Source organism: Natrix helvetica, assembly GCF_964273705.1.
Source record: "Natrix helvetica genome assembly, chromosome: 14".
Taxonomy (NCBI): Eukaryota; Metazoa; Chordata; class Lepidosauria; order Squamata; family Natricidae; genus Natrix; species Natrix helvetica.
In genome coordinates, this window is record NC_138564.1 from 11,923,643 (window position 1) to 11,936,350 (window position 12,708).

The 12,708-nt window shown below is 44.9% G+C and overlaps 1 protein-coding gene across 1 annotated transcript; it reads right to left on the minus strand.

The window, feature by feature from the left end:
- Positions 1-36: 36 nt before the first annotated feature.
- Positions 37-10,684, minus strand: LOC309399093 (zona pellucida sperm-binding protein 3-like). The gene is made up of 9 exons (XM_081966576.1): positions 10,553-10,684; positions 9,307-9,417; positions 8,228-8,392; positions 6,916-7,096; positions 5,784-5,886; positions 4,748-4,839; positions 4,540-4,634; positions 3,456-3,536; positions 37-2,370 (listed from the first exon to the last, which is right to left on the minus strand). Exons 1-9 carry the CDS (start codon positions 10,602-10,604, stop codon positions 2,087-2,089), a joined length of 1,164 nt encoding a protein of 387 aa, XP_081822702.1. The 5' UTR covers positions 10,605-10,684; the 3' UTR covers positions 37-2,086.
- Between the last annotated feature and the right edge of the window lie 2,024 nt (positions 10,685-12,708).

Below are 12,708 nucleotides of genomic sequence, written 5' to 3' on the forward strand. Positions count from 1 at the left end.
CGGATTTTGTTCCCAGGGGGTTACCTTTAAAAAAAAAAAAAAAAAAGTTTTTCCTTTTTTTTCCCCTTTAATGTAAGCCATCCAAATTTACCTGAAGTTGGGTGGCCTTGAAATTCTACTCAATAGGTGTATAAGTAGCAAGGATGAGCAAAAAAGAAGCACACTATTTTCTCCTACACTGTGAAGCCCGCTGAGGAATTGAGCTCGATCATTAGCTAATGATTCAATTGCACTGACTTCTGCAACCAATGAAGTTGGTTCAGGTCCACTGAATTCTCACTCTCACTTCATACGACCTGAGACTTCTCAGGCAACAGCATCCGAATGGAAAACCGCTGGTGACCTTCTACCGCTGCACCGTAGAGAGTATTTTAACTTGCTGGGCCTGTGTCTGGTTTGGCAATTGCACCGTGGCGGATAGGACAATGCTCCAGAGGGTCAACGACATTGCCCAGAGGATCAGGGGTTGCCCCCTCCCCTATTTGGAAGAGCTTTACAGCTCCTGCTGTGTTAAGAAAGTTCAAAACATCCTTAAAGATGCATCTCATCCTGGGTACCCCTTTTTTTTTTGAACTATTACCATCTGGCAGCCGGTACAGGGCAATAGAAACAAGGGACAAAGAGGCTGAAAAACAGCTTCTATCCCAGGGCAGTAACTATATATTGAATTCTACGGTTAGATTGCAATGAATGCAATATTGGGTTTTCAATTTCAATTATATAGCATGTGAAGGATGTGTGTGTTTTTTTTAAATTTTTATAGTTATAATATACACTGAAGTTGGCATTTAATTTCGTTGTACGATGTGCCAAGACAATAAATAAAACTAAATTAAATAAAATGAACAAAACTCACTGTGGTTTTTTTTTCTCCTTTAGCCGTCTTAAAAACAAAGGGAAAAGAAATCGTTGTCAGCTTTTCTTGCATTACAACACGGCACAAAAGCGTGGAATTGCAGATGTCGTGTCGTGTCTAAGTAGTCCTCGACTTGCAACTGAAATTTAGGTCACTAAGTGAGACAGTTGTGAGCTTTGCCCCCATTTTATGACATTGTTTTGCAACTGTTGCCAAGAATCACTCCCATCGTTAAGTGAGTAACCCGGTTGTTAAGTAAAACTGGCTTCCTCATCGATTTTGTTTGTCCGAAGGTCACAAAACGGGGGGGGGGGGTCATGTGACCCCGGGACATTGCAACCGTCATAAATATGTCTGAATGTGGATCACATGACCCTCCCCCCCAGAGATGCTGCAGAGGTCGTAAGTGTGAACAACGGTCATACGTCACATTTTTCAGTGCCGTTGCAACTTTAAATGAACTGTAGTAAATGTCAACCCGCAAAGCATTCCTGGCCTGCTCTTGAGTTGCCATAGGCAGGAGGGGGGAGAACTGAGGGGGGCAGCTATGACCAGAAGCACATTCCATGCACACCTTTCTCAAGGCTGTATCCCAGGTTAACTGAAACAGCCGGAAAGGCATGTTTTTTTACAGCCAACAAAAGTGCTCCATTGGAGAATGTGATCTATGACACACCCTGGGAGGAGGGGGGGGGGAAACAGGGTCATAGTTGGGCCGTAAACTACATAAGGACAAAACTGATCTCCCTCGGGTACGTCCTGGCATGTTGCTCCTAATAAATAACTGGATTTCTTTTGAAACTTGGCCAGAGGCTCATGAATTAATTAGGGTTAATTAATGACAGCACGTTGAGGGATGCCTGTATAATAGAGAAAAAGGAGAAAAAAAATCCCTTCCCCCCGAGTTAAAATGTCTTTTCCATCCACTTTATATGCCCCTCCAGCCACCCCAAAAAATGTTAACGTGTCAACCAGGTTAGCCCCGAGAAGCAGCCGTCCCCGGAAGAACCGAGCCAACAAAAAAAACGCGTTACAGATTTATATCACAGTACATTAAATAAATCATAGTTGGCTGCATTCGTCCGAGATCTTCAGCACAAAATAAAGAGGTTTTTTTTTTTTTAATCGGCTAGATTGTGGTGAATGGGTTGCAGAAGCCCTAAAGACCCCCCCGGGAATTGATTAACTAGCGTGTTAACTAACTATTAATTGTTACCTACACCGTTTGGTTTATTCTTTCTCTGGCGCTTCGCTCTTGAGCTTGCAGTAATCCATGCTGGATTCCTTCTCGATGTCTTCGGTCTCTATGCGCGCGCCCATTATCGTCTGCAGCTCCGTGTGAAAAGGCTGCTCCTTCCGGACTCTCAGGCGCCGGGGCCTTACCGCCACGCCAGAATAGCGTAGCACCGCCAGGATCAAAGCCACGAGGACTCCGACAAAGAAGGCAGCTAAGATGCAGCTGCAAACAAAGGCCACCGTGACCAGTAGCATCCTCTTCATGGTCTGGCATTTCCCTGCGGAGGAGGAGGAGGGAGAAATTGTCTGGGTGCAAATAGTTTTAGAACGTAATAAAGTGTTTACAACAATGTTCATAACATCGATATTGTTGGGGATGTAACCCTAGGCTTGGCTTGCCAATGTATATAAGCTATGATTGTTTTACTGTTGCTTTAAATGCTTAAGAGGTGTAATTGGTTTGTTACCTCATGCAGCTATAAGAGGGAGCCAGAATGGCTGTTCTCTCTCTGTTTGTTTGATGCTGATCGTGGACACTGTTTGATACTGCTCGTGAGTTATTGAGTCTTGCTACTGTTAGCTGTTTTGTGTGCTAGACTGTATATTGATAACTGACTGAACCGTGTATGCCTTGGACTGTAAACTGAACTCTGAATACTTCTATATTTCTACATAGTAAACTACTATATTTTTATACTATTCAGTGTCTCTGTATGCTGGTTTGTGCGTGTTATTCCATATCACTCTCATTACGCTTCTCTGCATACTCGCTCTTCTAACGGGGAGCTTAATTACTCAACAGATAAAATAATAATAATAATAATAATAATAATAATAATAATAATAATAATAAATAATAATAATAATAACAACGACACAAATGGGGTGAACATTGGTGAAGTCAACATCAGACGAGGAATCTTCTAAGGGGATTCACTTTCACCACTACTGTTCAACATTGCATTAATTCCACTGACAATAATCCTATGAAACACAAAACTGGGATACCAAATCTCAAGCCAACATGGCAAGATAAACCATCTACTATACATGGATGACTATAAAATGTATGCGAAAAGCCCCACTGAACTTAAATCAATACTCAACACAGTTCAACCGTTCAGTGACATCAAAATGAACTTTGGACTTGAAAAAAATGTGCTATATTATCCATTCAGCGAGGAAAAATGGAAAAAACAGAAGGAATAGAACTCAACATCTCGAATGGGTCCAGATGGGTCATCTTGCTACATTGATTCCTCCAATGGTCTCCATGTCCTCATAGGGGCCTCCTAGTTCAGTTCTTTTGCCCCCATCCCGCCCCATGAGTGACTAATAAGCAAGAATCCAGAAAGATGCCCACCTTCCAGCCATGAGACATCTTCTTTGTGGACTTTGAGTGGACCAAGGAGTTCTCGCCGTGATATCCCTTCACCTGGAAACCCTGAATGGGACAAAGCAAACCACACTTAGAAGCAAGAAGGGGAAACTGAGGAAATCACAGCAACAAATGTTTGCCCAAATTTTTGTAGGAACTAAAACTGCCTCTGAGCTCCCATTGAGAGCAATTTGGAGTCTTCAGAAGGTTCTGGAGCCACTCTAGGCTGAGGCCATCCAGGTTATTATTTTTTATTTGTCCTCCAATTCAATTGTGTCCAAATCCCTGCAGTTTTCTTGGCAAGTTTTTTTTCCAGAATCAACTTGACCATTTCCTCCTTTCCTAGATGGTGTTTTTCCAACGTCAAGTGTGGGTGGACTTCAACTCCCAGAATTCCTAGACTTAGCCAGTGTAGCTGCCTGGGGAATTCTGGGAGTTGAAGTCCACACTTCTTAAAGGGCTTGAAGTTCAGAAAGATTGTTTCTAGGGCTGAAAAGAAAGTGACTGGCCCAGGATCACCTAGCTGACTTTATGCTCAAGGCAGGACTAGAATTCACCGTCTCCTAGTGTCTAGCCTGATGCCTTTAGCCATTATACCAAACTGGTTCTTAACCAGATGCAAATATAGAAGGAGAAGGAGGAGATGAGCAGGAGAAGAGGAAGAGGAGGAAGAAGAAGAGGAGGAGAAGGAGGAGAAGAGGAGGAGGAGGAGGAGAGTAAGAGAAGGAGAAAAAGAAGAGGAGGAGCAGACGAGAAGGAGAAGGAGATGAGAAGGAAGGGGAAGAGGAGGAGGAGAAGAGGAGAAGGAGGAGGAGGAGGAGGAGGAGATGAAGAGGAGGAGAAGGAGAAGGAGAAGAAGAAGAAGAAGAAGAAGAAGAAGAAGAAGAAGAAGAAGAAGAAGAAGAAGAAGAAGAAAGAAGACACAAAGCATGATTTATAAACCATAGCTATGACGTTCACACCACACCCAAAACTCAGAACATGGAAATCACGTTCTAATTTTGCACATTGGGTGGACCTTGTTGCTGTTCGGCTTAAATATGATAAGATAAGGAAGACCAATGGGTACCTTTGAGATGCCCATGAGGAAGGGGCTCCTGGGGGCAGTAGCTGTCACAACAGTTGCAGATTGACGACTTGGAGAGCTCATCCAGATTCTTCCACCTTTTGAAAATAATCCAAAAGAAAGTCTTTCACTATTTTTCCAAGGCCGTGGGTCAAGAAACCGCACAGACAGAACATCTGCAAGGAACCATTTATCAGGATTGGAAGCTCACCTGGAGGTGGGGCTGTCAAAACTGCACATCTTCTTCCCAGAGCTTGTGGGAAGCTTCTGACTCCACGCGGTGAGAAGGCAATGAAGATAGATCTGGAAGAGGAGACAATCAGCACTTGGGATAAGAAGATGCCACCATGGCTGGTCCTCAGACTCAAATCCTACTGCGGAGGCAGCCCTCAGTCATTCCCATCCCTGCATCTTCACCTTAGAAGTGTGTAGAAGTCAACCTTAACAACTTTAAGATGAGTGGACTTCGATTCCCAAAATTCCTCAGCGAGCTGTGATGGCTGGGGAATTCTGGGAGTTGAAGTCCGTCCATCCACCAGTCCTAGAGCCCGGAGAAGGCTCGGACGAGAGGTCTGCGTCGGAGGCAGAGAGGGGGGTAACATCTGGGAGTTATTTGCTGCCTCCAGAGCCTCCGGAGTTCTGACATCAGCAAGGCAGAAGAACAGCAGGAGCCTGTTCCCAGTGTGTGCATGCGCAGAGCTGCCAGAAGGCAAGAACAATTAAGACAAAAGGGGCAACTTGGGAGTAAGGCTTGGAGATGAGTGGCCCCTTCCATAGGACATAAAAGAGGAGCAAATGGATGTGAGCCTTTGCAAGAAGCAATTAGTTCATCTAGTTCATTAGTTTCAAGCTTTGAAAAGTCCTGTTGGACTCTGTGCTAAGCTTGGCCTCGCTCTGCATTTGGCAATTCGGTCTCTGGCAGCATTCCCAGGAGATAAAGGTGGGTGTTCATCAACCTTCCCTTGAAAGACTGTGGCAACTCAAGCAGACATCTGCCAGAATCTTCACAGACTGTTTGTGAAGCCTTGCGGACTGGGAAGGACCATAATTCACAGCCGTAGAAATAAAAGAGGGCTTTGGGGACTACGATTGTGGTTTATGCTTTCACGGGAAGCCTAGCTCAGAACGCCCTCCGAGGTGATCGTGTGGGGCTGGCGTTTGAGAAGAATTTGCATTTCCCTGCCCAGGCCAGTTTGCATATCTTTCCCCAAGTTGAGGGCAGACTTACATGTCCCACCAATCCCTACCTCTTCCGAGTCCCCCGTCAACAGGAAAGCAGGCAGCTTGAACAGGATTGAAGAGTCCGTTTTACGAAACCAGGTTACTTCGGGCTCCCCAGCATGAAGACAGCTGCCGAGTTCCAGAAAGCAAGCACCAAAACGTTTTTAATAGCAAAGTCAGGGGATCCGTGTTTCCCACCCAACCATAGCCAGCAGCAGGGGATGATGGGAGATGGAAGAGAGCCTCTCTAACAAGACGCCAGGGCAAGAGAAGGTGGGCTCAAGGGAAGGTTGCAAGCCTCACTTCGTCTTCAGCATCACACAGAGACATTCTCTTGGCTCTCATTCAACTTGGAAGGGAAGGGGAGGGAAGAGAAAAGAATATAGAAGAGGATATAGAATAGAATAGGAAGAGAAGAGAAAAGAGAATATAGAATAGAATAAGAAGAGAAGAAAAGAGAATATAGAATAGAATGATTAATGAGTGGAACAAATTGCTCCAGAAGTTTTAAATGGTCCAACACTGGGTTTTTAAGAGAATGTTGGATAATGATTTGTCTGTAGGCAGGGTTTCCTGCCTAGACAGGGGGATGGACTACAAGACCTCCAAGGTCCCTTCTAACTCTGTTGTTCTATTCTATATTCTATTCTATTCCTATTCCTATTCTATATTCTCTTCTATATTCTCTTCTCTTCTATATCTATTCTCACTATCAGGAAATTCCTTAGTTCTAGATTGCTTCTCTCACCGATTAGTTTCCACCCATTGCTTCTTGTTCTACCCTCAGGTGCTTTGGACAATAGCTTGACTCCCTCTTCTTTGGGGCAACCCCTGAGATATCGGAAGACTGCTATCCTGTCTCCCCTAGTCCTTCTTTCTATTAAACCAGACATACCCAGTTCCTACAACCGTTCTTCATATGTTTTAACCTCCTAATCTCTAATCCTCTTCGTTGCTCTTCTCTGCACTCTTTCTAGAGTCTCCACATCTTGTTTACATCGTGGCGACCAAAACTGGGTGCAAATATTCCAAGTGTCGCCTTACCAAGGGTTTATAAGTTAGTATTAACCCTTCATGTGAAGATTTCACCAAGAGCTGCCTTGTTGGAGAATATGTTTAAAGACCACCAGCCACGCGCCATAATCCACAGTCCCTCACCCGTGGTTGTTTACAATGATGTCGATCCTTCTGGCATGGCTTCGGTGTGGGGCATCGGCTCCATAGCATTCCTCAATAAAGAGTTTGGGGAAGAGGCCTGGGCTGGCTTGGATGCTGGCTTCCACGTGGATCACAGCTCCTTCCGGATGGACATCTGGAACAGCTTCAACGCTAAAGTCCTCTGGAGAGCAAGACAAAAACCATCACACCTTCAACTCCACAAACTGGCAAGCGCTATCCGGTGTAGGAAGTTAGCACCCACCCCTCTCCTAAGAAAAATGAGACATTTTAGGAGTTGTGAAAAGGGAAGGATATTTCCCTTGAAAGGGAACAGAAACTCAGCACGCTCCCCCATTTGCCTTTGTCAATGGGCCATTAAGGCCTGAGCCAGTCTAACAAAAATCTACTTTTTGGAGTATAAGATGCACCAAGATTTTGAAGAGGTAATTTTTTTTAAAAAAAAAAGGTTTTTGTACTCTGCAAATCTCCCAAACCCTCTGCATGCCACGTTTTTTATGAAAGAGTTTTTTTGAAGGAGGTACCACATTTTTCGGAGTATAAGATGCACCTTTCCCCCCCATCCAAAAAAAGAGGGTGAAAATCTGGGTACGTCTTATACACTGAACTGTAAATTGCTCATGGGGGCAGGGATAAAAACAAGCAAAAAATGGCCCATTTTCCGCTCGTTTTTGCCCTCCCTAGTCCCCAGGAGCCCTTTGCAAGGCTCCCAATCCTTCTGCGTGTCCATTTTTGTGAAGGGGGCGAGGTTTCGGGAGGCCAAAAATGTTGGATTCAGTGTATAAGACGTACCCAGATTTTCACCTTTTTTGGAGGGGGAGGAAAGGTGCGTCTTATACTCCGAAAAATATGGTACCTCCTTCAGGCAGACCCATAGTAGGAATTTCCCCAAACTCTTTCATTACATCATCACCCAGCAAGGCTCAACCAAGCTTGGGACTCAGGACAGCCTACAGAATTGCCCCTGCATGGCCCCATGGGAGTCGGACAACTAACCAGGACACAAGCATTCACATTCAAAGCCCAACAGAGTCAGTGGTGGATATCACACGGAATGCTGTTCCCTTCCCACCAAAGGTGGTCCCTATTTTTCTACTTGCATTTTTGAACATGCTTTTGGACTGCTAGGTTGGCAGAAGCTGGGACAAGTCGCGGGAGCTCACTCCGTTACGCGGCGCTAGGGATTCGAACCGCCAACCTGCCGACCTTTCCGATCGACAAGCTCAGCGTCTTAGCCGCCGAGCCACCGCGTCCTTTACCCTTGCTTACTTTTGAGTTAAACTATCAGCCTTACCACTCAGGGCTCTTAGGGAGAAAGTCAAGTTGGTGTGGACTTCGGTGGTTTGCAAGAATTGGCTTTCCATTGGTTTCCTGGAGTTGCGACTTGGGAGAATTGGCACGCTGTTTTCAGTAGGTTTTGTAGCACCGTGGGAATCCCGCCACATCAGTCCCCTTGCAGCTGGAAAAGCAGGAAGCCAAAAAAGGTGTTTAAGTAGACCAGATGTTCATGGCTATTTTCAAAGCTGGGAGAAAACTCAGTGGCCCAGCAGAAATGGAAAATAGCTTCCATTAACACCATCAATGTATCCATGGACACCAACCAGCAGCCAAAAAACACAATGAAAATTAATTTTGCAACCTATTATAGACCACGATTTAACCATCGTTTCAATTGGGAGAATGGGATCATCCTAGACCAAGCCAAGTCCCCCAAAGGTTAGGGAATTTCTAGACGCCTGGCGTTCTGGCAAATTAGCCACCCATAGACATATAGGTAAAGGTTCCCCTCGTACACATGTGCTAGTCGTTCCTGACTCTAGGGGGCGGTGCTCATCTCCGTTTCAAAGCCAAAGAGCCAGCGCTGTCCGAAGATGTGTCCATGGTCATGTGCCCGGCATGACTCAACGCCAAAGGCGCACGGAACGCTGTTCTCTTCCCACCAAAAGTGGTCCCTAGTTTTCTACTTGCATTTTTACATGCTTTCGAACTGCTAGGTTGGCAGAAGCTGGGACAAGAAACGGGAGCTCACTCTGTTATGCAGAGCTAGGGATTCGAACCGCCAAACTGCTGACTTCTCTGATCGACAAGCTCAGTGACTAAGCCCCCGCGTCCCTCCATAGACATATAGACCTGTTCATTGTGAGAGCAGCTTGCCATCAGAAGTTGTGGGTGCTCCCTTGTCCGAAACGGTCTAGGATCTCCTGCTTGAGCAGGGGGTTGGACTAGAAGACCTCCAAGGTCCCTTCCAGCTCTTTGCCGATTGATTTGACGCTGCACCGAGGGGTCTCCCATCCCTGACATGAGATGCAACGCAGAGTCGACCTGTGCACGCAAAATTCACACTCTTTTGTGCCTGAGGAAGAGGTTGCTTACCATGATAGATTTTTTGGAAGAAGCTCATTTCCTGCGTGGTCTTTGGCAGAGAGTTGGGAGCCGTGACCGGGGAGGAGAACCCGCCATTTCCTTGGGCCAAAAACTGAGTTGCTGAAAGATAAATCAAACAAAATGGCCGATCCAGAATCTGTGGCTTCACTCCCTGAGCGTGCTTCTCCCGTCACATCTTACTCGCCCACGTTAATTTAAAGGCTTCTCCTTTATACACCCACCCATCGTGGTTTATAAAGGACCATTTGAATTAGAATGAGAAGAAGAGAGTTGGAAGGGGACCCTTGGAGGTCTTCTAGTCCAACCCCGAAATGTCTTTCTGGAGGTGGGGTTTTCACATCAAACTAAGCCGAGAGCAACTAACAAACACACTTTTCCGCTTAGCAACGTGTGTGTAAGTCAGGCTTAGCAGCAGGTACAACAAGGTGAACGGAAGGTGGTGTAAAGAGACCAAGCGTTTAATCCAAAAAAAAGAAAGAAAGAAAAAAAGAACTGGTTTAATTAAAGATGCTGCAGTTAAACCATTAAATCTTGTTTATAGAAAAAAAACCAAGATAGGAAGGCAACATAGAATAGAGAACTACAAAAGCTAAACACGTGTGCGATACAGAAGGCTGGAAAACTATTTTGCATTGTTATGTTTGTCTTCTTTTTTTTCTGCATTTTTTTCTTCTGTTCTTAAAGGTAAAAATGTTTAATAAAAATTATAAAAGAAAAGAAAAGAAGAAAAAACAAGAAATATTAATAGACCTGGAATAAATTTTATGCCTGGGTAGAAATGAGATGGAATAAAAGTTTACAGAAATTAAGAATTGTTAGTATGGAAAATAAAGATGTATTAAAATATGAATATAGTAAAGGAAAATTGCAAATAGGCTAATGTAAATAGAAACTTAAGTTAAAGCTTTTTCCCCCTTTACTCGTTTTCATCGTACTACAATTACTGTTATTGTTACTATTATAGTATTGTTATAGTCTTGTTATAGTCACTAGTTTGTGTGTTAAGATTTATTAGTAACTTTCTTTATTTGTAATTATTATCCTGCCATGGCACTCTCTTTTGAATTAAAATAAAAAAATTTAAAAAAAGAAAAGAAAAAAACAAGGACCAAAACATATATAATCCACAAACGGCCAAAAATTTGGAGACAACAAAGACTGCAGACCAATAGAAAGCTCCCAAATAAATGCAGAACTTCTTTTTTTTTATCCACAAGCCGAATTTTGGACTCACCTAGCAACAAAATACCCCAAACTCCATAGAGTCCTCTTCTACAAAGCACCATCTTGCTTTGTTCTCTTATCCAAACCCAGCTGTCCTCAGACTTCCTTAAATGACTAAAATCAGGCTCACCTGATGCTTCTTTTCTCAATGCTGATTGGTCAATCACTCTAAGAGACGAAATGGAGCTGGAAGGGACCTGGGAGGTCTTCTAGTCCAACCCCCCACTTAGGCAGGAAACCCTACACTACTACAGACAAATGGTTATCCAACATCCTCTTAAAAACTTCCAGTGTTGGGGCATTCACAACTTCTGGAGGCAACTTCTGTTCCACTGATTAATTGTTCTGTGAGGAAATTTCTCCTCAGTTCTAAGTTGCTTCTCTCCTTGATTAGTTTCCACCCATTGCTTCTTGTTCTACCCTCAGGTGCCTTGGAGAATAGCTTAACTCCCTCTTCTTTGTGGCAACCCTTGAGATAAAGGAACACTGCTATCCTGTCTCCCCTAGTCCTTCTTTCTCTTAAGCTAAACATACCCAGTTCCTGCAACCGTTCTTCATATGTTTTAGCCTCCAGTCCCCTCATCCTCTTTGTTGCTCTTCTCTGCACTCTTTCTAGAGTCTCCACATCTTTTCTACATCCTGGCAACCAAAACTGGAGTAATATTCCAAGTGTGTCCTTACCAAGGCTTTATAAAGCAGTATTAACACCCTAACCCTAACCCAGCGATGGCGAACCTTTTTTGGCTCGCGTGCCACAAGTGGGGGGAGCGCAGGGGGGTCATGTGCGGGGCGTGCCACACCCATAATGCAACGCGCAACCCCCAAGTGTGCATGCGCGCACAACGTGTGACACCCCCCATTTTTACATGCTTTTTTCGCCCTCCCCATGCTCCAGAGGCTTTATAGGAACCTGGGGAGGGCGAAAAGAGCCTCCCCCGCCTCCCCGGAGGCCCTCTGAAGGCTTCAGGAACCGTCCGGAGGCTTCCCTGAAGCCTTAAGCACTCCGAAGGCGTCAGGGAAGCCTCCGGACGGTCCCTGAAGCCTTCAGAATGCTTAAAACGACCCTCCGGTTTGCTCAGAGGTTGGTTTTAAGTGTTCCGAAGGCTTCAGGGAAGCCTCCGGACGGTCCCTGAAGCCTCCAGGGGTGGCAGGGGAGGCTCTTTTCGCCCTCCCCAGGCTCCCATAAAGCCTCTGAAGCCTGGGGAAGACGAAAAATAGCTTTTAAAAAGGTGAAAGCTGGCCAGCGCGCGCATGCACGCTGGCCAGCTAACAGGGCAACGCTTCGCGTGCCCCGACAAATGGCTCCACGTGCCATAGGTTCGCCATCACTGCCCTATTGTGTGTGTACCTTTTGCTTTTACACTAGAGTAAGACAGAGTGACTCTGCTCCTTTCCAAAATGTTGGACCTCATATCCCATGGTTTTCAGCAAGCATGGTCTATCCTTTTGGCATAAATTTCATGGTATTTTACATCTTTAAACATTCAAAATGTTCGTACATATACAGATTGATCCATAAATAGCTGGATGATGCTTTTTTTGTTTGGCTTCTTACTGTTTATTAACTTTTGTGTTGATAGATTTTGGCGTTTACATTCATTTTTTGTTTTAAAAAAGGTATGGGAATAAAAAAAAATTAAAAGTTAATGCTGAATGCCAGGATTGGCTGCCTTTGAAGGGACGCGGTGGCTCAGTGGCTAAGATGCTGAGCTTATAGATGAGAAAGGTCGGCCGTTCGGCGGTTCGAATCCCTAGCGCCACATAACGGAGTGAGCTCCCGTGACTTGTCCCAGATTCTGCCAACCTAGCAGTTCAAAAGTACGTAACAAATGCAAGTAGAAAAATAGGAACCACCTTTGGTGGGAAGGGAACAGCGTTCCGTGCGCCTTCGGCGTTGAGTCATGCCGGCCACATGACCATGGAGACGTCTTCGGACAGCGCTGGCTCTTCGGCTTTGAAACGGAGATGAGCACCGCCCCCTAGAGTCAGAAACGACTAGCACATATGTGCAAGGGGAACCTTTGGCTGCCTTTACATAATGCACTAAGCTATGATTTACTGGTTGGGCTCACCAACATGTTAGCAGTACAGTCGCCTTCATACAGCATACCAAAGCACAACTTAAGCAAACAAACGATTTATGTTCCATGCGCACCCAATAGCTGG